We start from the raw sequence: 26,223 nt of genomic DNA, 5'->3' as shown, positions 1-26,223 counted from the left end.
GTAAGTATGACCATTGGATTTATGCATTGTTAACATTTTATGCATTACTTTATTTCAGGACTGAAGAATAGTATTTTGTAGATGTTTGATCCATTGTTGCATTTGGTTGGCAATTTTGCACGATCAACAATAGAAATCTGGTCACTTATGGAAACTGATCAGCGAGCTTCCCTTCAGTTTCATGTTAATGTCCTTTTGCGTATGGTCAGTAAGCCCTGGACACCCCTACCCCGTCCTTTTCTCACCCTCAGCTCCTCTTATGTGCTGTCCAGCTGGCTCTGACCCCCTGACCTTTTCCACCCACACTCCTGACCCCTGAAAAGGTTCCCACGCCACACCCTTTTATGCACCGCTCACCATGTAGACCCATTGGTCATCCCCATTGAATATTTAGAGGTTTACATGTATTCTCACATGTAGTCCATTTATGTGAGAATATGTGAGAAAATGTGAGAAGAGTCTCACAGAGTCTCACATCTCACATCTTCTTCCTGAAACATCAGGAAGAAGGAGCGTGAGAAACTGGAGAAATACCAGGGACTCAGAGAAGAAATAGAGAAATTATGGAAAATGAAGGTGACAGTGGTGCCCATGGTAACTGTTAATTGGTAATGGGGAAGTAACCCCCAAGCTGGAGGAGTGGCTACAGCATTATCTTCACAGGTGGTTTGGGTGAGAAACAATAAATTGAAATGATACATATTTATATACTTAATTTAAAGGTACTGTTCAAAAAGTTAAAGAAAACTGGACTGGAATCGTTTTAGGATTGGGTGTTCCTGAGTCAGAAAACTAAAAACACACAAACATTTTTTTTTAAATTGACCATTTTTCCATTAGCATACTTGTTTCTCCTCCGCCCTTCAGTGAGTGTGCAACCCTCTTTTCCTTTTGTCACTTTGGAGTTAATTGTAGAAAAGCAGATTGTCCCCATTTAAGGCTTGTCTCTTAGGTAACCCCAATCCTGCATGAAATGAGATGGATGGAGGGGCCGTCAGAGCAAAGAGGACATGGACAAGTAAACTGAACAGGCAGTGGTTGAGAATGGATGCACAATGAGGAGGAGCGGACTTTAATTCATTTGATGGGAAATGGAAAAACAAATAGATATTAGGAGAAACTTTTGGAGAAAAATATCAATATCTGCTTCTCTGGGAATATTGTGAAACATTATCGGTGGACCATGTAAGTACTGAGAGTTATTTACTTTTCTAGAAACAAAAAATATTGGATAAAATAGGGCGTATCTTTTATGTGAACTTCAAACTGTTCACATCAAACCTTCAAGAAAAAAAATCATTTTACACAGATTTGTATATTTTTTAATTTCTCAATGAGCCGCAAATGCCTACAGGAAACATGACATTTCATTGGATATATTTATCTTTACATCTTTTAAAGTTTCATAAATCATTCATCTTTCCAGGATTTGTCTGAGGGCTGTACGGATGCTGCCCACCTCACCCCTGACTGGGAGTTTGGTGTTGATTGTCCAAACGCAATTCTTGTGGTCCGTCTAGATCCAGGAGTTGTGGATGGACATCATGCCCCCAACTCTCGCTGACTTCAACCCAGGGATGGATCATCACAAGAATCGACTGCAAATGAGACCAAGGAGTCAGAGGACCCTGGTTTCTGTTAAATGAAACTTGCCATCGGTTGTCATCAAAGCAAAGTTATAGATATGATAAAAGTATGAAAGATGGGATAAACTACATGAAAAAATCTCAAATGATTCATTTTTTCTATCTTTTAGTGGAATTTGTCACCAACTTTTTGACTCCTTGTTTCAATCAAATAAGTTTTATAAACTTTTTCAGTTTTCCTAAACAGTCTTGATTTAAAGGGTAAATATTTATTTCATGACTTCAGCTGAAGTGTATTCATTCATTTTATTGCTTCATGGAAATAAATATTAAAAGAGGCATTGTAGTGAGACCAGCATGACTCAGAAGTAAAAAACAATGCAAGCATTTTTCTGTCATTGCAGTTCCACTTTTGTATTCAACTATTAATGTTCATTTTATTTATATCAAAGACTTATTGGGAAAGAAATTGAAGTGAATTTCAACTATAAAGAATCCTGCAAAGGTAAGGACTTCAGAGAGGTTGAAAAAATAAAAATAAAATCTTCATGGTTTAAAAGTTTTCCAATATTTCTCAAGAATAAAGTCTTTTATATGATAGAATTGAATATTTCCTTCATTGGGGTAACAGTTATTTGCATAAAAAGACACTGAAAGATTATTTAATGTTGCCTGTTTTCACAAGTTTTGTAAAACTTTGAAGATGTGTTTTGTCATTATGTCCTCTATTTTTTTTTATTGTGCTCTTCAAAAAAAGGCTCAAATATCTTTTCTGTTTCATTGACAATTTTATTAAGTAGAGAAAAAAACATTATACTCTGATTTTTAATAACGTTCAGAGTTGTTCATATACATTGCAGTTTGATTTTTTTTGCAAAGTTGTCAAGTAATGATTTTATAATGAAGACAAGGAAAGGTTTTTAAAAAAGTGAGTTTAAAAGAAAAGTAAAAGTTAAAAAAGCCTGAAAACACTTTCCGATTTGCAGATTATAGGAGTTTATTAGAAAACAACAAAAAAAGATATTATTTGATTTAACTGTTTTGTTTTCAAAATGAAAAATATGTTTGTTAAAAAGCAGCAAGTTGCTGAGCTAAAATCACAAGTAAATAAAAAGCTGCGAGCTCCAGCTGAACTTTGGTCTTATCAAAAAAGTGCTGTTTATACAAAACTCACACTAAGTCAAACATAAAAACACCACTCGATTTCTTGTAAATCACATGAGTTGGGGGAACTTTGGTTTTTGCAGTGACCAATGAGAAGAGGGTTATACATCAGGAAAACAAAAAGCAACTTTTTCAGTGCTTTTAGCCAAGCATAATGCACATTTCATAGGCCTAATGGGCCATAGATCAATCTGCACTTTGATTTTGGTGTGATCTGTTTTGGTCTGATCTGCAAAACCTTTATTATAAGTAGGTTTGTCCCCCTCTTTGTATGAAAAACTGTTGTTTCTGAGGAGCAAACAAGTATTTTTTGCATGTAATCTAGATAATCTAATTAGTTCTGTATAAACTCCAAACACCATTAGAGTAGACATTGATGTTGTCTTAGCAGAAGAATCAAAGTAGGGGGGTGGGATGGGTGAATAGTAAGATGAAGTGATTGAGTAATAAATGGGTTGAGTACACATAAAACACCAGTTATTCCAAGGTTCCTGTCAGAGCATGCAAAGCAGCTGCACAATGAAGGGCTGCACTGTTTTAAGTCTGCTCCTGCTCTTGAAAGTGACCCTTTCAACGCAAGACAGGTAATGACTACTAGTCAAATCATGTGTAAATATATTTTAACTTGTTGTCATTATATTTAGTATTTTGAACCCAATGTTGCAAGACTAAATAAATTGCTTGGCAAATTTATAAATATATAAGCACAATTAAATGAATGGATGCAGAATAAATGAAAAAGTAAAAAATTATTTTTGATTTGTGTTTCTGCCTGTGTGTAGATTTTTTATTTCAGCCCCAACCATATTTCACGTGGGTGTTAAAGAGAAGGTCTTTGTCCAAATTGAAGGAGAAAATGGCCAAGACTGTGTACCGGTAAATCTCTGGCTGGAGCATGAACAACTTGGTATTTTTTCAAACACGGCACATGTTGGCTGCACTGGAAACAAGGAGCCCAAACTGGTTGAGCTGATGGTATGAGCACATTCTTGTGCAAAAACCAAGACCTTAAGACAAGGTTGAAATGAAAGTCCTGATTTGTGTTTTGACAGATAAACAGTGAGAGGTGGTTGGCCCTTCCAAAAAACCAAAAACACTCTCCACCATACCTTAACCTACTGGCACAAAGTCAAGTTGATGGGAAAGGTCCTCAAAGAAAGACAACAAAAGTCCTGGTTTCAGAACAAAGAGGATACATTTTTATTCAGACTGATCAGCCGATCTACAACCCAACACAGAAAGGTAAATACTAAACTATCTCCTTTATATCAATGCAATTTCAAGAATGTCCTTAATTTCATTTAAAAATTACATTTTTTGCTTTGTTTTTTGTCTTTAGTAAAATACAGGATATTTACACTTGACCACAGTTTTAGACCCTACAATGAACCGATCGTCATTTCAATCTATGCAAGTCAACAATTTTTCTTATTTGTGAAATGTTGCTTTAAGGGACCCCAGAAAATATTTTGTAATCAGAATTTATCTGCATTATTGTCTTAAAACAGAACGCTGCTGGGAACAGAATTCTAAAGTCCTTACGGTTTGAAAAAGGAGGCATTTACAGGGACGCATTCTCCATTCCTAGTGTCTCTAAGTATGTTCAAACATATTTGCATCTATCTCAAACATAACTAAAAAGTAGCGCTGACACATGTTTTGTGTTTAAAGAATGGGTACATGGAAGGTTACAGCACATTATGAAAATGATGAAGGCAAAGCAGCTGAGCGAGAGTTCAAAGTGGAACAGTTTGGTAAGGATTAGAATAACGTCAACAGTTAAAAAAATTTCCTCAATAAAATCTAATATTTCTGTTTTTTGTGTCTTTTAACACATTTTACTCTTCCTAGTCATGCCAAGTTTTGATGTGAACATTTCATTAGAGAAGAAGTACATTTTGTTGACTGATGAACATCTGAACTTTACCATCTCAGCAATGTAAGTTTTAACCAATGAACTAATTTGTCTCCTTACCAATCCTCAGAATTCACATTTTATGCTAATTATTTAGGTTTTCTTTAAAATTAATTCAAAGTTTTAGAAATAATATCATGGGAGTAAAACTAACAAAACTATTGTCATGACGGTTATGCTGTTTTGTGCTCTCAGTCATAGAATTGTATATTTATTACAAAGATTTGAATTACTATCATTGTTCAAATTTACCAAACTCCTTCATCCTTCCAGAAAAGCATAATTAGCACAAAAAGAAAGCAAAAGTGTGTCTGGTAAATTGTGTTTTTGTTGTAACAACTGCTGCTTGATAATAATACACATTGTTCACATTTGTAAGGAGCAGGCAATTGTGGGATGAGCATTAAAGCTGAGCATGTGGGTCGCACCCATAAAAAAGTTTGCCAAATGTTCTCTCCAACACCAATACGGTGTTGGATTGTATTATGAGACATAAGACATGCAGATTTATTCATTGCCACCAAGAAGCATTGTAAGAACAGCAAAAATAAACCAGACACAAAATTAAAAATGAAGCTGCATTTTTTGACTAAAAATTAAAATGAAAAAGCAATCCACCAAAATGTTTTTTCATTCTCTTCTTCAACACTGCTTATTCTGTCACTTACCGTAAATTCCGGACCATACAGCGCACCCGATTACAAGCCGCACCCACCCATTTTAACGTATTTAACTACTTTTGTACATACACAAGCCGCATCAGAGTACAAGCCGCATGTATTAGGCAACATGATCATCCTGACAAATCACGTCCTGATTCCTAGGATAAGTGAATCTCAGGGCACACTGTGGCAGGGGTCAGCCTTGCCTGAGGCTCATGTATTTGAGTACACCCACATCTGCCAAATAGCATGGAATTCTATTCTGTTCACAAGTTTCTCAGTTATGGTTTTATTTTTTTTTATTTTTTTTACTTATTGACAATCTAAGTATCGTACATAAAATTACAAACAGTAACCATGTAATCAACATTACATCCCTCAGTTATGATGAGGAAATTTACATCCGCGATCCCCCATTTCCCATGAGTCTTAGGGGCTAAAGGTGGGGCCAACGCCTGGCTTGCCACACTGTTGTACGTGTTTAAGAATGAGCAAGTAGCAGCAGTGCATGGAGGGGTGAAAAGGAACAACTGTCCTTCCGCTTGTGTCGCGGCAGCGTTATGGGAGTAACAGGGCTGGTTAAAAACACACACCAGTAAAATAAAGCAGCGGCGACTGAAAAGCGCCCGCCTCCCCGCTTGAAATGCTTTTTCGAAATGAATAATGCGACAATGTTCGCAGGGTGGATGTTAAAATGAAAATGCAATCCTCTCTTTGCATTTTCGTTTTAAGTATGACACAGAATAAGTCGTTTTAAAGTATAAAATGAAAACGCATTTTGAAGTATTGATGTTTCACTTTCATTTTGAGTCATTTGATAAAGCTTCATTTTGAAAATGAAAAAGCATTTCGGTTAATCCATTTCAATTGTCAAATTAGACATTTCTAAATGAATTATGCTACAAATTTACCAGAGAACATTTTGAAAATGGAATGTCAAATACCATTTTCTTTATCATTTTAATTAAGTGACTCAGAATAAGCAGTGTTGAAGAAGAGAATGAAAAAACATTTTGGTGGACTGCTTTTTCATTTTCATTTTGAGTCAAAAATGCAGCTTCATTTTGAAAATTAAAAAAAAAACATTTCTGGTTTTGACTTTTGTTTTTAATTATCTTACAGAATTGCTTCCATACATTTGATGCAGCTTCATTTTGAGAATGAAAAAGCATTTCTGGTTTTGAGTTTTATTTTTAATTATGCTACAGAATCACTTCCATACCCCTATCTCATTAGTTTGATCCAAACTTTCCTTTAACCTATTGTATAGGTCCATGTTTTCTGCCCTGTAGTTCATTATCATTCCACCAGGGGCAGTAGAAGGACTTTTCCTGGTTATTTCAAAATGGTTACTTCCTAGAAATCTCAAAAATGTTCATTTTTTTAAATTACTATTAACTGTTTTAAAATACAAAGTATGTTGATAATTAATTACTTCTAATACAGTTACACCCAATGAGGTATTTTTGCCAGAGATGCTATGCTGGCCCACTACCATTATCCAAGACACGTAAAGAGCAACACCATATTCAATTTAATTCAACTCAGTTTTACACAGTTGTCTCAACGGGCTAATTGTACAAAACCTGAAATCAGTTATATAATACACTGAAATACAGATTGCTAAACTAAATACACAAAGCTAAAATGGGCATCCCTGCCCTTAGACCCTCCTTTACTATTCTGACAGTTAACTCATTCAGATCTTCCTAAAACATTTTTTAAAAGTTCTCCTTTGTTAGCCAACAGATTTGGTTTACTTGTGGAAATTCATATTCTTGTTTTTCCAGATCTGTGCATTTGTTGCATATCAGTAAGCCAGCATCTCGACCTATACAATATGGCATCCAACTTTACGTACGCATTAGCGTAGCGACTCTAGCCTATTGGTTACACCATGTTAAGGTGCATTTTAGAACTTTTTTCTAATTCTCCTTGGTTTTAAACTGGTTGAGCTTCCTTTTTCCAGGTATTCATATGGAGAGACAGTTAAAGGTGCATACCACTGCCAATTTGGAGTAGTACAGAAGAAGGGCAAAGGAGAAACCAACAACGAAGAAATAACACCTCGTTTGATCAAAGGACTTGAACAGGCAAATTCGGTAAGAAAGTTTAAAAATGGTATTTACCTTTAATGTTTTTATTTAGTTTGGCACTAATGTTGCTTGTTTTGCTCTTTGCTATTTTATTGCACTTTTATGTTATATCAAAATTTTACAGGTCCACAATGGAAGTGCAGAGGTTAGTCTTTCCCTGGAAAGAATAAATTCAAAACTTCAGGAAAAGCTGAACCTCACCCTTTCGAAATTAGTAGAAAAGAAACTGCAGCTCTTTGTGGGAGTCTTTGTTACCAATGTTCAAAGTAAGTGGCACACTGTCACAATATAATACAAGATCACTTCTGACTATTAATTTAACTCAGGGGCGGAGCTACAGGGAGTCAAGGGGGATAGCTTCCCCCTGAAATCTTTGCCCCCCCAATATTTGAGTCATCATTGTTGCCACAGATTAAGAACTAATCAATACAAGCTTCTTTAAGCATTAGTAATGACACCTCAGCTAAAGGAAAAAGACAGTAAAGAAGTTTTGATCCCTTTATTTTGTAATGCCCTTCCTCTATGCTGTTCCCCTTTACCACCTTTCCAAAGTATTTTGCTTTCACTCCCACCCCCTCATTTGAAATGTTCTAGCTCCGTCACTGATTAAACTACCGACTGATGCTTAAAGTTTTGAAAGTATTTTCTTCTAATTTTGAATATGCTGCTTACCCATTAATTTTTAATTCTTTATAATAACTTAATATATCAGACAAATATATAAAAATATATCAGCAAACTTTGATTCAGAAATTGAGGCTAATTAATTAGAAAAAAATATAATAATTGGTTCTTTTGGCATATCCCTTTAGGGCAGTGGTTCCCAAACTTTTTCTGCAGGGCCCCCCTTTCTGAAGATTAGAATATTTTCGAGCCCCCCCACACTGACACAAACATTCAAATCCTTTGTTTCTAAACTCCACCGCGCCTTATATCATGTGGTTAATGAGAAATCTTTCTCTGAACGGTAGAATTCTGTTATCTAAAGCTGAAGGAATCTCTAGATCTGTCTATGTGTCTCTGTCTTTAGAAATGCCAAAACACATCTGTAACCTGTTAAACAAAACATTATTTGATTTTATTTGGAGGAAAAAATGTCATTACTTAAGGAAAAATGTTTTGTGTAACACCAGAAAACATGGTGGCATGGATGTATTAACCTTTGAAACTTTAAACAACTCTTTTAAAATAAAGTTGTTAAGTCAGTTATTAAAAGAGGAAGACAATATCTGGAATGCATTTCCCAAATATATATTTGACACACTGGGAGGCATTAAATTCTTGCTAAAATGTAATTGTAAAATTGAAAAATTACCCTCAAAACTTTCAAACTTTTACAAAGAAGCCCTGCTGGCCTGGAAACTCCTTTATAAACATAATTTTTCTCCAACAACTTGTTTTATTTGGAATAACAGTAATGTACAATACAAGAATAAATCACTTCTTTCCTAGATGGTATGATAATGATATTGTTTTAATCAGACAACTTTTCAATTCTCATGGACATCTTCTGACGTATGAAGAATTTCTTTTAAAATTCGGTATTCCTGTTCCACCCAGAGAATATGCAATAGTGTTAGATTCCGTTCCAACCAGTCTACTTCAACTGTTTAAAGGGATTTATAACATAAGTCAATTAAGAACCCAGACAATTTTTGGGACAATGTGGATATTTGTGTTAATTCAGTTTCCAATAAGCAAATAAGAAATATTTTACATACCACAACCTTACCTGCTGGGAGGTTTTATTGGGAATCCAAATTTGTGGACATAAAATGGACTTAAGCTTGGACTATTAGCAATAAATACTGTCTAAATAACAAAATAAAAGAGGTGTCCTTCAAAATATTGCAGTGTATATATCCTACCAAAACTTTGAGTAGATTTTTTGTGGACATGGACCTGTTTTGTTCATTCTGTGGAACTCAGGAGGAAACTATTTATCATCTGTTTGTGGACTGTAGACATACAAATAAGTTTTGAATTGAAGTGGGAAACTATATTGGAAATATAACTAAACAAACTGTTACATTTTTAGATAAAGACATTATTCTGGGTTACCTTAATGTCAAAGTAGACAAAGATTGTATCTTCATCACACAATTGTTTTTATTATTGGCAAAATTCCATATCCGTAAAAAAAAATGGTCAAACTCCAAACCTAAATTCCAGCAGTTTTTGAGTGAAATAAATCAGTACTGTACCATTATCAAACATCTGCAAAACCAAAAAGCAATTCGAACTAATTTAATTTTTGAAAGATTTAAAATTTATTAAACCCCAAAGATTTTTGAAGTAATAATTTTTTTTCTTATGTTGTATATGTATGTGTATATATTTATATACTTTTGGTTTTATTTCTTATATTTTTCTGCAATATGTACACATTTCAATTCCCCCTGAGACATTCACATTGTTGTTGTATTATGTTGTTTGTCAATAAAGTATGGAAAAAAAACTCCACCCCGCCCCTCCTGCAATACCTCCACGCCCCCCCTAGGGCCCCCCCCCCCAGTTTGGGAACCACTGCTTTAGGGGTTGCCACAGCGTATCAGCTTTCACTGCTTAATCCATTTTGGTTTGGAAGAGATTTTTTAGGCAGATGCCCTTCCATACACAGCCTTGTATTTTTTCCTGGGCTGGGGACCGGGTACCTAGACCAGGGCCCCCTTGTGGCTACACAGTTAGGTATTAGCATGAAGGGTTTTGCATAAGGACCCACACTGGATTAAGCTCATCACACCACATAGGAATAAAACCCTGATTTCCCATGTGCCAGTCCTGCACTTAAAAAAGCTATCCAGCCACTTAAAAAAAAATATATATATATATATATATATATATATATATATATATATAATATATATATATATATATATATATATATATATATATATATATATATATATATATATATATATATATATATATATATATATATATATATATATATATATATATTTATATTTATATTTATATATATATTGGTGGCTGGATAGCTATATATATTTAAAAAAAAAAAGCCCCTCTCACCCTCCGCGGGTGGTTTCTCCTACAAGCTCGGGTCCTCTACCAGAGGCCTAGGAGTTTCAGGGTCCTGCGCAGTATCTTAGCTGTTCCTAGCACTGCGCTTTCCTGGACTAAGAGGTCTGAGGTCTTTCCAGGTATCTGTTGTAGCCACTCCTCCAGCTTGGGTGTTACTGCCCCGAGTGCTCCAATTACCACAGGCACCACTGTCACCTTCACTTTCCATGCTTTCTCCAGTTCTTCTCTGAGTCCCTGGTATTTCTCCAGTTTCTCATGTTCCTTCTTCCTGATGTTCCCATTGCTTGGCACTGCCACATCCACCACACAGCTTTCCTCTGTTTTTTATCCACCACTACAATGTCTGGTTGGTTCGCCATTACCATTCTATCAGTCTGGATCTGGAAGTCCCACAGGATCTTTGCCCTTTCAGTCTCCATGACCTTCGGAGGAGTTTCCCATTTTGACCTTTGGGTTTCCAGTTCATATTCTGCACACATGTTCCTGTATATTATTCCAGCCACTTGATTGTGGCGCTCCATGTATGCTTTCCCTGCCAGCATCTTACACCCTGCAGTTGTATGCTGAATTGTTTCAGGCGCCTCTTTGCACAGCCTACACCTTGGGTCTTGTCTGGTGTGGTAGATCTGAGCCTCTATGGCTCTGGTGCTCAGGGCTTGTTCCTGAGCTACCAGGATGAGCGCTTCAGTACTGTCCTGTAGGCCAGCCCTTTCTAGCCATTGGTAGGACTTCTTGATATCACTTCAGTTATGGTCCAGTGGTACATCCCATGCAGGGGTTTGTCCTCCCATTAGGAACTGTCCTCCAGCACTGTATGCTCTGCTCTCTATTGCCTGAGACATTCACTGAGCACACTGTCAGTTAGGGTCTTGAGCTTGACGTATTCATGCATCTTGGATGTTTCATTCTGGATAGTGGCTTCCACGGTCACTAGTCCTCGGCCTCCTTCCTTGCGGCTAGCATACAGTCTCAGGGTGCTGGATTTGGGATGGAACCCTCCATGCATGGTGAGGAGCCTTCAAGTTTTAACATCCATGGTCTGTATCTCTTCCTTTGGCCATCTTTTTATTCCAGCAGGGTATCTGATAACTGGCGGTGCGTAGCTGTTTATTGCCTGGGTCTTATTTTTGCCATTGAGCTGACTTCTCAGGACTTGCCTTACTCGTTGGAGGTATTTAGCTGTTGCAGCTTTTCTTGTTGCCTGCTCCAGGTTGCCATTTGCCTGCAGAGTTTCAAGGTACTTATAACTGTCCTCGATGTCTGCTATTGTTCCTTCTGGGAGAGAGCCCCCTCCTGTGAGGAATCGATATATATATATATATATATATATATATATATATATATATATATATATATATATATATATATATATATATATATATATATATATATATATATATATGTATGTATGTATGTATGTATGTATGTATGTATGTATGTATGTATGTATGTATGTATATATGTATATATATATTTATATATATATATATATATGTGTAATTCTTACTGTTTATTCTCTGAATTGTCATTGCTATTGAAAATCTATGCAGTTTCTCCAAGGTTTAAGTTTGCTTTGCCTTTTTTTTGTTAGGTGGTGAAATTCAGGAAGCAAAAGTTTACCTCCCCGTCTTCTTCAAAAAATACAGTGTGGATTTTTCCCGAACTCGCTCTCACTTTGTTTATGGATATCCACTCGATGTGGTGGTACGTAGGATACAAAACGAAAAAATAAATGGGAGCACATGTTTGTGAGAGACCAAACAAAAATACAGTTTTTTGCTGCAACTATAGGTGGATGTAAGCTTCCCAGATGGTTCCCCAGCTCCTAATGTGCCAGTTAAGATTGAAGTCAGGGATGGGGAGTCCATGGAATTGACCACTGATGAGGACGGAACAGTGATCGCCCCTTTTAGCTTAAAAAATTCACAGCGGGTTATGTTTAAAGTAAGTATCCTGGATGTTGGGAAAAGGTAACAAATTTTTTTGATTCAATGCTAATCTATCTACTCCTACTTTAGGTGACAGCAGATGGTCAGCTGGAAAATAAAATAATACACCGTTCTTCCCGAAGAGATAATTATCTCTATATCACTTATACCAATAAGGTCTACTATGTAAGGGAACATTTCAAGGTGACATTCAACACACTTAATGCTGCAGTAGATGGCAACATCTATTACATGGTGAGAAATAGATGACTAAAAATTGTATAATGAAGTGGAAACATGTTTTCAAGGTTACTAACGTTAAATCACATGTCATACAGATATTAAGTCGTGGGAACATCATAAGCACCGGGGTTGTTCCACTTGGTGTATCAGTTCCAACAATACTGCAGATAACGGCTGCCATGGTTCCAATTATTTCGTCTGGTTGGTTACTATTACAATGAAAATGGAGACATCATAGCAGACTCCATCTTGGTGAATGTCAAAGATGAATGCGAGATAGACGTCAAGGTGGGTAAATATGAGAGTTAAGGGTGTGCTCAGCGGGATAGTAAAAAGCCAAAACTTTCCAGAAAATAATTTACTTCTGCCTTATATCTGAAATTATTTTTTACTACATTTTTAATCATCTTTTTGGGTCTGCTTCTGTTATCAAATCACTTTTAAACTTCAGAAACTGACTTAAAATTAATGCATTCTAAAAAGAACTTTGACAAATTCAATTATTTAATCGTGTAAAGTATTTTAAAGTCAGTTAGTCTGAGAATGCATCAAATGCAAAAGTTTAGCTAATAAAAATTACCTGACACTTGTCAAGTTTAGCCAACTTTTTTTATATTTGCTACGTTTTTTGTTGCTTTTATGCTAGAAAAGCATAATATAGGCCTTTTAAATGACACAAACATAGCAGCTCTGCTGATGAACATTGGTGCCAACCAGAGGCAAGGTCGGGTTCAGTGTCTTGACAAAGGACACTTTGACATGTGGGCAGGCAAGGCGGAAATCTTAAGGCCCACCGGGACGAATATTCGCCAGCCGTTTTCCGCCAGCGTTTTTCAACACGTTTTTTGTGTTCACACTCAGGCGATTTTCGCTGACGATGAGCCGAGTGAACATGCAATTTCATTCCCTGACATTAGATGGCGCTTAATGTAAAACAGAAATACCCCTGTACACAAGGTGGCGCTGCGCAACTTTACGCTTCTTAAAGTCGCTTTCCACTCAGAAGAAGAGAGCAAGTATTTACACGCTTGTCAGAATCATACAAAGAAAACATGAATATTTCAAGCACCAGTAGCTCCAGTTCCAGCGATGAAGAAATTATTGTTCTGTTGAATGATGAAAGACACCGGAAAAGACGCCGATTTTGGGTACATCCCATAGTTACGAGAAGAAAAGAACATGGGGAGTTTTATCGACTGGTACAAGAGCTGAAAATGTATCATGAGCGTTTTCGGGGATATTTTAGAATGTCCGTCATTATTTCTTCGCGGCAGTGTAGATGCTACTTGGCGTCTATCTTCTTCGCTGGTATGTGTGCTCAGAAAGGCAGTTCTGTGTTTGAGTGCCCCCAAGTTGTGTTTTACGGTAACTTCAGAAGCTTCAGACTCGTGTGCAAAAGCGCCATTCTCATTGGTCGTATAGTTTTTGACGCAGCGCGTCAAACCAAAAAAACGAACCGGAGGCGTTTTTTTTAAAATGACGCTTTGACACGTGGCGTTTTTCGCGTCGGTGTGCACACTCACATTGGTGCCCTTTGTTTAGTCACGAGGCGTTAAACGTCAGCGAATATCGCGCGCGAAATTCGTCCCGGTGTGTACGGGCCTTAACGTTCAATCTTCCAATCAGAGGTTACCCACTGCATCATAGAACATTCTACCACACTGTATGGTCATATGTCTTTACAAAATTCAATTTGTTTCCACACATTGGACTGGAATGATCGACTGATCATTTTATGCTGCCATCACGTGTCGTCCACTGTGATGCACTTGGTTGTTTATATGTTATAGTAAAATAAACTGACCATGTCTCAATCCAAATGGTGTTTCCAATATGGATTATTGATATATCTAATTTTAAAATATTAATTTTGATTTAGGTTGATTCGATTCAATTTGATTTGATTTTATTCGATTAACAACTTGCCTCATACAGATAAATCTGTATCTGGTTGAATTATAGGAATAGAAATCAATTAATCCATTCATTTTTAGTCCCCCTGTTTAGAGTAAATTATATTCTAGCGTAAAGGTAATAAAACACAACAAATATTAGAAAAGTTGACTAAATCTGAGTAAATGGTCAGCTAAAATTTTTTTCATACTTTCACATTTAGCAGCCCAAATTGCACATACGTATCTGTGCAATTTTAGGACTCCAGTTTACCAGCCTTATACTAAATTAGCTGTAAAAAAGGTGTTAACAGTTTAACCTGATTTCAGGTACAGACAGAACAACAAACTATGCCTGGAACCATAACTTACCTGGATTTTGACCTGCATGGTCAGACAGCTCAAGTGGCTTTACTGTCTGTGGATAAGGCGATCTATGCTCTGAACGCTGATAATAAACTCACTGCCCAACAGGTTATGGCTTTGCACAATGTTTTTTGTTTTTAATCTTTATTAAAACATTGGCAATTATGAAAGACAGATATTCAAGCTAAGGCTTTCTTCTTAAATCTTAGGTGTTTGCCACGATGGAGTCCCATGACCTTGGTTGCACGTATGGCGGAGGAAAAGACTCAAAATCCATACTCGATGAAGCTGGCCTCGCTTTTTTTTCTCAGTCCATGGAAGAATGGAGAAGTATGGCATAATACATTTTAATGATTTAAATGCTTGATGTTTTTCTTATCTACATCATAATTTAGAAAAATGCACATACATTTTAGCCCTGGCACTTCTTTAGGGGATACTGACTCAGGCAAAATGTATCTAGAGCTTTATGGGGTCTTGTTGATTTTTGATAAGTTCAACTGAGAAAAAGTGCTAAACACCATCACTTTTGTTAGTGTTTGCTTAAATTTAGCTTTTAGTTTTAAGTGTAAATGCCTTGAAGCAAAACCTGCTCTTTCTTTTGTAATCATTGATGTTCATTTTGTTTACTGCCATCAGACTTTGAGAGAGAACAACGTTATCAGCCTCTGGCATTGGCTGCTGTTTGTCTGGTGTGTCCTTGTTGTGCCAGATTGACTTTGCCCTAAAACTAACAGCTTTCACGGGCTGTAGTTAAGTTTTGTTCATAAGAAGCAAGCACAAAAGTGCAAGACATGGAAGGTCATTGTTACGTTTTATTTTTTACTAAATTGTTTTATGTAACTAAATTGTAACTGACGTGGGATTTGAAAATACTAAATTATGAGCCGTGCTACAAATTAAAAAGAAAAAACGTTATCTACATTTACAAACTAGCAAACTGTCAGAAGCCAAACTTCTCACATAAGTATTTTATGTTCACTAAAATGACTTTTACTCATCAATCCAGAGACTGACTGTCGTCTTCAAACTGGACGATCAAGACGCTCCATCGACCTTCAACAGGAAATGAACACCTTGAGTAAGATCTCTGCTATTGCCACTTTTCTTTATGAAAACATAGGCTGCTATTTTTTGCATATGGATAACTTTTTTGAGGGTTAATTCCCCTTCAGAATCAGGTTACAAGGATCCCGAACTACAATCCTGTTGTGCCCAGGCGTTTTCTCTGATCCCCATGAAACGAACGTGCAGAGAAAGAGCAGCAAGGGTCAGATTGGTGGGAGGCAGTGAAGCCTGTGCTGCTGCCTTTGAAAAATGCTGCAAAGAGACCGAGATCCTGAGACGGAGAAAGATATTGGGGGAAGGCCAAAGTGGATTTGGCAGGAGTAAGATTTTAAACTTCTGTGTCATTAGCTTGATATAGACACTCATTTTGTAGCGTAAAAATGTACATTTGATGCACATGTCCAGGTGCTACCAACAATGACATTGAAGAGTTCTTTAAGGACAGTACTAATCAGTACATTCGCCGATATTTTCCACCAAGCTTTGCATTCACAGACTTTGAAGTGAACAATAAAAAAAGGTAAAAAAAAATTAAATTTTAAACATCCACAGAAATACAGTTTAGTGTCATGCATATTTTCCTCTGAGTTCTGCATTTTCCACAGTTTTTGCACCCAAATGAATCAAAGAAATAGTTTTTGATTGACACTCATCAAAACCTTTTAGATACGATTTGGCCCTGCCTGATTCCATCACCACATGGGAAATTCAAGTTGTCACCTTCTCTCCTACATCTGGTGAAAGCAACTCTTGACTCATTTTAATGTTAAAATTCAAGAACTTATTATTAGAAAGTCCGCCATATTTCTATTCTATCCTTTTTCAGGTTTATGTGTAGTAAAACCACAGGAGATTAAAGCATTCAAGAGGTCATTTGTGTCTCTGAGGTTACCATATTCAGTGAAAAGATATGAGCAACTGTCTGTGACACCTGTTATCTACAATTACCATGACAAAGAACTAAAGGTAGAGGCAACTAATGTTGCTCTGGAGATTGCTGTTGCCAAAGTCAAAGTCAAATTCATAACATTAAAATTTTCCTTTAACACATCTTCAGGTGGCTGTGCACATGGAACAAACCGAAGGACTTTGCTCTCCTGCTTCAGCGACTCAAGGTTCCTTTGTGACCACTGTTGTGAAGCCACACTCATCGCAGTCCGTCTCTTTCTCTGCCGTCCCCATGGTAACGGGTTCCATACCCATCAAAATACGACTCTTTGATATTGACAGCGAACTGGGGATTGATGCACAGCAAAAAAGTTTGCTGGTGAAGGTTAGAGGTCAAGACACAATGCACCTAATCTATTATTGTTATGTACTGAAAAACAAAAGCTAAACATGTTTTACTTTACAGACTGAAGGAGCAGAAAATAGACAGGAGGAAACCCAAGTGATTCATTTAGATGGCAAGTTGTACTGTTCTTGATGACATCTAATTGACTCTTGCAGATAGATGTGTTGACATTTTTTTATGTAGAGAAATGTGTTTGTTTTAATAGGAAATAGCACAAGGACTCTATACATTAATGGGACTTTACCAGACAACACAGTGCCTGAGTCCAGCTCCAATATATTCATTTCAATGGAAGGTGAGGATTGTCATATGAGCATGTGTCTTTGTGAACCACAAGAGTCTGACCCCACAAATGATCCAATTCACAGGGAACGGATTTTGCACTTCTCAAGTCAGTAATCTCCTTAATCCGGAAAAGGTTTCCAAGCGGATCGGGCTATACCTTGGATGCTTAGAACAGACGATGTCCGCGCTTGCACCAACAGTTTTAGCCATGCGCTATCTGGACCTGAGCCAACAGTGGTTTACTCTTAAACCAGGTGCCAGAGATGTGGCTCTCTCTCATATTGAACAAGGTAAAGACTTACAGCAAACTTTCAAATGTCTTTACTTTCAGTACTGTAAGCTTAAAAACGACTTTTTTAAAACTAAATGCTATAAAAAATAGCCCTAATTAGGTAGAATGTTCAAGTTTAACAACACTTAAATTACGGAAAGATAGATAGATAGATAGATAGACAGACAGACAGACAGACAGACAGACAGACAGACAGACAGACAGACAGACAGACAGACAGACAGACAGACAGACAGACAGACAGACAGACAGACAGACAGACAGACAGACAGACAGACAGACAGACAGACAGACAGACAGACAGACAGACAGACAGACAGACAGACAGACAGACAGACAGATAGATAGATAGATAGATAGATAGATAGATAGATAGATAGATAGATAGATAGATAGATAGATAGATAGATAGATAGATAGATAGATAGATAGATAGATAGATAGATAGATAGATAGATAGATAGATGTTACAAGAATTAATTGGGACAAAATGTATGGTTTCATGTGTCTACATGTGTGTAGATACTGTATTAAATGTACAACTCCTCACATATATAGCATTAACCAATTTTTGGTGTCGGAGGGACTAAAAGTTAGAAATGTTAACAATGCAGCAAATACAAAAAAACAATAATATTATTTTTATCTTTTTTAGTTTAATTGTTTAGTATGAAGCTTTTAACTACAAATAATCTTTTCCCATGATCATCCCATGACAAGATGGAAAAAAAGGGGGGAAAAGAATGATTAGCATATGCTATGAGCTGTAACTGCAAAAAACTTGCAAGCTGTGTATCTGTAAGAATTTGACCTTTACAGTAAAAAAAAAAAGGATTGTGCAAAATAGCCTGGGGAAAGGTTCATATAAAAATGCCTCCTCCACTATGCCTAAAAAATCAAAGATATATTGTTAGCAAAGCTGTATTTAAACAAATCACATTGTCAACAGGGATAGGTAGAGGAGACTTAGGTGCTAATGAAGATTAAAGAACAGATTAGTTTCCTAAAAATGTTGCCTTAAACAATTTATACTGAATTTGAACTATTTCTTTATTGCTTTTGTTTAGTTATTCATTCTTCTGCTTTAGGTTTTGGTTTTTGGGGTATAGTTCTATATTTTATGATTACAAATGAAAGACACATTTTAAATGTAATCTTTATCTGATATACCCTTTCAGGGTATATGAGAATTCTTACGTTTAAGAATGAGAGAACTGGTTCTTATAGTCCATGGGAATATGCACCATACAGTACTTGGTGAGCATATTTACATTATTTCATATCGAGTGATTAATTTTATTCCATCAAAAAGCAATAATAACATTCAAAGGATGCGTTAAATGGCAGTTGAAATAAACATCTTTTATCCTCTTCAGGGTGACTGCTCTTGTGGTCAAAATGTTATCTCTGATAACGGAGCGGCAGAGCACTGCTGTTGGACCAAATTCTCAACTTCTAAAAGTCGTTCCACAGAAAGAAATCACAGAACCAGTCGAGTTTTTGCTTTCATTACAGAATAGTGATGGGACATTTGATGATCAACATCTTATGATACACAGATACACTTTGGTAACCTCACGTGTTCTCAAGATCTATTTTTTAAGTAATAATCATGTGTTGTTGCTTTTATTAGATAAAAAAGCTACAGTTTATAAAATATCTGTTTTGACGCAGACAGAGACGAACCAAGACATTGCCATCACAGCTTTTATCACCCTTGCATTGAACCGTTCCCTTCAATTTCTGTCAGATGAACTCCAAACTAACGTGGTGAGACTTAAAAATGAGAGGGACACTGTTGTAGAATACCACAGCATCTATTGAAAATGAAAAAGCTGTTTGGAACTAAGAGACAATATCATTATTAAATCAGCATCACTTTGACTAAAAAAAGTTTTTTTTATTTCTACTTTTGTACAGAAAACAAACATTTCAAAAGCAATCGAGTATCTTCAGTTACAACTTGAAAACATCACACACCCTTATGCTATGGCCATCACCTCCTACTGCCTCTCAACTTGCCCGTCTGAGGAAAGAAACCACATGGCTGCATGGGAAAAACTTCAATCAATGGTGAAAGAAGGCATGTGAAATCCAAGGCATTTAGACAAGAAGGCTTAGAAATTATATCTCAATTGTTTGTCATTTAACACAATATGTTTGTGATTTAGTCAAATATTCAGGGATACAAAAACAAACTTGTGTTATGTGTACTTGTTCAATTATTCAACACGTTTTCTTTGTTTTTAAATGATTAGCTGCTAATGATGGCTACTTCTGGTCTGATGATCCCAACATGGCTAATAAAAAACGGGCAAATGGCATTACGATACAGACGACTGCATATGCTCTCCTAACTGCAGTGAAAGTTGAAAACAGGGAGTGGGCAGACAAAATAGCCCATTGGCTAATCAGGCAGGAAAATTATAATGGAGGTTTTAGGGCAACACATGTAAGTATAATGGTTGCTAAGACTAATTGGAAACCTATAATTTCAGAGATCTTAAATGCAGTTTCTTGTCACCCACAGGATACCATCTTAGCCCTGGAGGCCCTTTCAGAGTACGAGCTGAAGAAGAGCGAATGCCCTGAGGCAAACATAGAGGCAGAGTTTAGTGTGACGGGAAAGAATCAAGTTGTTCAGCTTACTATGAAAGACAATAAAGAGAAGGTGGAAACAGAAATGAAGGTATCATAGACAATATTCTTTATGCACTTAATAAATAACTAAATACAGACTAAGTTACATTCATTTTTCCCTTGACAACGTTTGTTTTAGTCTCTAACGGGGAACATAATTACTGTGCAGCTGAAAGGAATAGGAGACATCAAGTTTAAAGTAAGCTTGATTCATTTCTCATTTAAATATTTTATGACAATACTTTGTATAAATATCCTTTTTGTAGACCGTCAAAGCTTTCCATATGTTGGACCCTGAAGATGACTGTACAGATGTTTCTATCAGTGTCACGGTGGAGGGGAAGGTGGAGTACACCGGTGAGCTTTTGTCTTTTAACGAAAAGCAAATCACCCCACCCATTCAGTAAGATCTGTCCTTGCAGCTGAGATCCTGGAGAACTATGACTACGGAGACTATGAGGAAACGGAAAAAGACAGCGCACGAGTTTCACGATCGGTAGATAATTGGTTTGATTCTCACACACGAGGCAGAAGAGATCATGAGAACGACCTGAATGCAGCCAAGGTTGTTACCTACAAAGTCTGTGTCAGGTTAGTAGGATATCGGAATCAGGATTGTTGCTTATGAAATGTTTACTCAAATGTGTTTCTGCTTAGTTTTGTACAGAAGTCGAGAACTGCCTACCTTTTTGTTTTGCCCATTTTTTGTAATAATGAGCTAGTAGATGTTGTTATTACAAGATAACAAATGTTGTTATGTCATCAAGATATTTATGTAACGAGATAACGAAGAATATACTTTTTTTTTTCTTTTTTGTACAATCCGCAGCAAAATGAAGCAGTTCATCAGAGAAAATGTCTCTGATCAACTTATAATGGATTACTTGGCTCACTTATCCTGGGCCTTGTTGTGAAAGACAATCTCGTGGTCTTGTCATCATGAGACAAAAAACGTTGTTCTCCTGTGATAAAGAGATAGATGTTTTTATTACAAAAAAGAACAGAAAAAACAAAAAGGTAGAGGTTATTATCATGAAAAAATTACGTTGTTATCACAAGCAATTGGGGGGGGGGGCTGGGTAGGCCGTTCATGACTTCCATAGTTTTGAGTTTAATTTAATTTGTATTTTCTGAAACAGTCACAGCTCAACCAGGAATCTTACAGGGATGTCCATTGCTGACATCACGCTACTTAGTGGATTTGAGGCTAAAAAGGAAGACCTGGAAAAGGTTTACCTCTTTCAACTTTCTTTTGACTATTGTTATTCATCGTTGGAAAATATGTGTTGTATTAATCTCTACTTCCCAAGTCTGCATTCATGTACCAATAATGTCAATCACACCTTTTTCAACCTTTTTTAAAAAGCAGATTGCAATGTGGAACACACAGAATATAAAAAAAACAGTTTGGCATTATTTCCTCTGTCTGCTTTTAATTTGGCAACTAAATCTTTAAGTATTTAAAAGAAAAGAAAAAGTCAAAAAGCCAATATCAGTTTACATTAAACAATTAATTTATTATTTTTCATCTCAGTTAAAGCGGCCACCTGAACAGTACATTACCCATTATGAGCTCATCAATGGAAAAGTGGTGATCTACTTCAATGAGGTGCATTTTAAATCAAGAAAGGTCAAAGTTATTTTTGCATTTTTCTCTATATTTACTAAAAAAGTTTATCTTTAAATATTGTCCATAGCTTTTTGAGAAGAAGGAATGTATAGCATTTGATGCTGAACAGTTAGTACCAGTTGGCCTTCTTCAGCCGGCTGAAGCTGTGTTTTATGATTACTACGAACCAGGTAAGCTGATCTTTCTGTTAAAAATTAACAAGAACAAATTATAAGTATAATTAATGTAAAATAATTGGTGTTATATTTTTCAGAAAGAAAGTGTAGAACATTTTACTCTGCCCCAAAAAGAAACAGGATGATATCCAAGATATGCTCAGAGGATGTGTGCCAGTGTGCAGAAAGTAAGCTAAAACCTATGTCTACTGATGCATTAAGTCTTTTAAAATCAAGGTTTTGTTTATTTTTAGATGTACCGGTCACCAATGTAACTGCTTTTATGGTATTTGTTGGAAATTGTCTCCTTTTTTGATACTTTAAAGTTGGAAATCAGCAGAATTTGTAACAATTATCCAATACTTGATGTGTGTTTTCTAATTCCAGGTATATAGGAGCTAAACTTAGCCTAAAACCTAAAACCTAAAACTTAGGTTGAACTTTCTTTAACAAAACAGGGCCAATTAAAACTTCAAAGTAATCAGGAGATTCTCTAAGAAAACATACAGATTGATTTCTCCAAAGCTTTTCTGCTGAGTTTTCAGGATTTGTGTTTCTTTCATTGCAGATGATTACTGTTCTTAGCTCTCACTCAGCACTCAAAGCCTTTAGGTTTATGAGATGAGGCTACTCATCTTTTATGATGACCTGAACTAGTCACCATTCATTTGCACTGAATTGAGACTTGGTGTGGACATAGAAAACTGGGTTTGGGTGTCATTGTAGAGCCACAAAGAGCTTCTGTGGTAAAGTCCTCACACTCATGCTGACTATGATCATTTAGTCCATGCAAGATCCAGTTGAAGTGTGAGAGGAGAGTTCTAGGAGAAAGGGTTATAACTGCTTCATTAACCAAATTCATAGATTGTTGATACCCATTTTTTCCTTCATTGCTTTTAGGACCCTGCTATAAGGTAAAGGAAAGATTCAAATCACATGGATCCAAAAAAATCAAAAAGATTGACCGTGTTGAACATGCTTGCTTCTATCCAGTGGTGGATTATGGTCAGTACTTTATGGATAGAATGTAATATATTGACTTGAATGCATACTCAGTATTCAGGGACTGTTGTTGTATTGCAGCATACATTGTGACTGTCAACAGTGTTTCCCTGAAGAGCAACTTTGAGTTGTACAAAGCTAACATAGCTAATGTCCTCAAATCGAGTAAGTAACTTATGAGACTTCAGTGTTTAGAGCATTGACCCCAAAATGAAGTTGTGTCCATATATCAGACTTTTTATTTCTAACATCTTGACTCATTATTGCTCATTAGGTGGAGATCTCCTCGTTAAGAAGGAGAACTCTGTCCGAGTCTTTGCCAAGAGGCTTCAGTGCAAAGGCCAGCTGGAAGTAGGAAATCAGTACCTTATCATGGGCAAAGATGGCTCCACAACGGACACAGATGGAAAGTAAGTGGGATCAGATATCCATCCATCCAGTGATAAAAAAACAAATATTACATCACAGATTATAATGAAACACAAATTTTAGTGCCTAACAGAACTTTCTTTGCAAAATGTCATCTCTATTGTGAAAAATATTTCATCAACATTTTCTTGTCATTTTTTAGAATGCAGTACCTGCTGGAATCCGACACCTGGGTTGAAAAAATGCCTTCTGCAGAGGACTGTCAAAAATCGTTCAACAAGAATAACTGTAAACAGTTTAAGGAATTTATTGAGGAGTACAAAATAAATGGCTGCACTCAGTGAAACAGTCTGAACTTCAACTGTCATCCAGTAACAGCAAATCCAATCAGCTAACATGCCAGTATTTAGCTTGCCTCTGCTATAACAGCGTTTTCAAATATAAAATGATAATATTCACTTAGTCAGACGTTATTCATGATTGCTTCAGGCTGACTTTAAATATTTGTAATTTTTAAGTGTTTTAATAGCACATAAGATCATTATTTTCTTTACACATGCTTATTTTCAGTTTACATAACACTTCATATCTTTGTGTATTCAGACTTCTTTGCAAAATATGACTTGTCCAAAAATGTTCAAAGAGCAATGAGAAAACATTAAAGCTTCTTGTTGAAAAATGTGCATTTGTTCATTCATGTCTTTTCCAGTGGTGTGATTCAGCTTTGCTTGAGTTAGCTTTCCTGTCGAATATATTTATTTTTTTCATCCCCCTCCACACTTTTTTTTTTTTTTACGGTCAGCGAAGGATCTGAGAGGGGTTTCTGTACTCACCATAGCTTTGGTCAACGTTAACCCCCTCCCTACGTGACATATATAAGCTGAGGAGCATGGAGAGGGGGGGGACTGAGCCCAGTGCTCGTTCTGAAGGGCAGTTGCAGCCTCATAAAGATGAAATTTCCCTCTCAAAAAAGTTTTCTTATGTTAACTGTGGCCAAATATGGGACGTGATGCAGAAGGCACTGAGTGCAATTCCATGATTTAAAGAAAAGAGAGGGATGGAGGTGGGAAGGGGGGATGGAATGGGGGCAGTGAGGCTGAAGAGTGAGAGTATAAGTAAAGGCTTCTGTGCACATATTATTCTACTCTGTGAGGCCCGGTCCAACGAAAGCAACTCTGGGGGACTGACTGTCACTTCAATCTGAGCCAGCTCAACGCCTTCCCTGTTTGAGCCTTAGCGTTAGACTTTTCATTCAATCTGAATAAATACAGGAGAAATAAATAAGCAGATCTCATTGTTACTTTGTTGCCAACATTAAATTTGAAACGAAAAACTTACTGTGTAGCCTTGTCACAAAACGTGTCAATGTTCAAGACATGATGATTTGTGCATCAAATAGTGTCATACTTGCAGAAAAAGCTGCACGTTTGACACGAGACACACTTAAAACATCTCTGATTACTATTGGACAAAGGCTAAAGAAAGATTTAGGCTGTCAATAAAGTTTGGTGAAATGCCGACCTGACAAAATTGCATTTTTTATAAGTAAATTAATTGAGTTTCTTAGTCCACTTCCTAAAATGTCTTTGATGAGATGCTTACCAATCCTGACAGGGTAAATATGCTTGATCAGCATAGATGTTTGCTGTTGAAGTTTTTATGAGTGTATTTTCACAGGTGTACTGTAGCCTTTTTCAAAAAGGCCAGTGCAGGGTCAGAGATGGAAGGGTGGTCTGTGGTGCTGAAAGGAGCAGTACAAAGACCCTGCCACCAGGCGCAAGGGGACCACCCAGTAGTGTAATATTTTTCTGTTTATTATTTATTTATTTATTTCGTACTTTTTTAGCAGACCAATTCAGGAAAAAAAAAAACTGCGGACAATCATTTTATAGTTGCAAATCGACTGACAACATCACCTTTTTTCCTTATAGCATAATTGATACAGCATTTATACATTCAGAATCTAAAAAACTGCTTTTGATGAGTTAATCATCAGTAGATGAACAAACTCCTTAAAAAGCAGGAATAGTGACACAGATTTGGTTCCAATGAACGTGAAATACTGATGCATTTTACACAGTGCTGTATACTAAGAGCAGAAAAAGTGGAATTATGTGCCTGGAATAATCCTGCAGGTACAGAAGCGACCCATTGAGGGTCAGTATTGCAAAAAACGAGATCAGTCAAGGCTAAGAAATGAAGTAAGAGTGTCTGCATATTCTCATGACGCCATGTTCATCCCCATTTATCATTCCCTTTGTCATTTTTTGCCCCAAGTCATCAGAGCTGCAACACAATTTTTAGAATTAAGTTAGCTTCTGCTTTTCAGTCTGCTTTAGGTTTGCTTTAGTTGAACTGCACCAGGATTCATTTGCAAGTGATCCAAGACCCTATTTTCTGGGAGACCGGTTCACTAGTTTGGTCCCCACCAGAGTTCAGGTGAGCTCAACATCCACAGATGGACAGATAGATAGAGGTTCATGTGGGAAATGTTATCTTCAAGGCTTGTTTGCACTAAGCTCCTGAGCTGCGGACATGCCTTCATGTGGTTAACAAAAGGACGGATGGTGGGTGGCCACTCAGCCAAGGAC

The 26,223-nt window shown here is 36.7% G+C and overlaps 1 protein-coding gene across 1 annotated transcript; it reads left to right on the top strand.

Moving 5' to 3' along the window:
• Positions 1-3,203: 3,203 nt before the first annotated feature.
• Positions 3,204-24,311, top strand: LOC110016646 (complement C4). Its single transcript, XM_023964535.2, is given in 42 exon segments — positions 3,204-3,334; positions 3,533-3,725; positions 3,803-3,992; positions 4,090-4,160; positions 4,259-4,347; positions 4,422-4,504; positions 4,602-4,689; positions 7,297-7,429; positions 7,548-7,689; positions 12,060-12,172; positions 12,260-12,412; positions 12,487-12,651; positions 12,735-12,827; positions 12,829-12,927; positions 14,862-15,005; positions 15,107-15,227; positions 15,907-15,978; positions 16,073-16,285; positions 16,371-16,485; positions 16,632-16,702; positions 16,792-16,931; positions 17,023-17,238; positions 17,320-17,371; positions 17,465-17,554; positions 17,628-17,834; positions 19,015-19,093; positions 19,213-19,405; positions 19,511-19,606; positions 19,757-19,919; positions 20,095-20,288; positions 20,367-20,525; positions 20,616-20,675; positions 20,743-20,833; positions 20,899-21,067; positions 21,616-21,706; positions 22,011-22,085; positions 22,174-22,276; positions 22,360-22,449; positions 23,162-23,266; positions 23,345-23,428; positions 23,538-23,673; positions 23,835-24,311. Coding segments are annotated over 42 exon segments (5,166 nt in total). The 5' UTR covers positions 3,204-3,251; the 3' UTR covers positions 23,977-24,311.
• The last annotated feature ends 1,912 nt before the right edge of the window (positions 24,312-26,223 follow it).

The sequence above is a fragment of the Oryzias latipes genome, chromosome 16, assembly GCF_053564925.1.
Source record: "Oryzias latipes strain Hd-rR chromosome 16, Olatipes_Hd-rR_3.1".
NCBI classification, from domain to species: Eukaryota; Metazoa; Chordata; class Actinopteri; order Beloniformes; family Adrianichthyidae; genus Oryzias; species Oryzias latipes.
The sequence above is the reverse complement of the archived record's forward strand: the minus strand, read 5'-3'. Positions and strand labels throughout refer to the sequence as shown.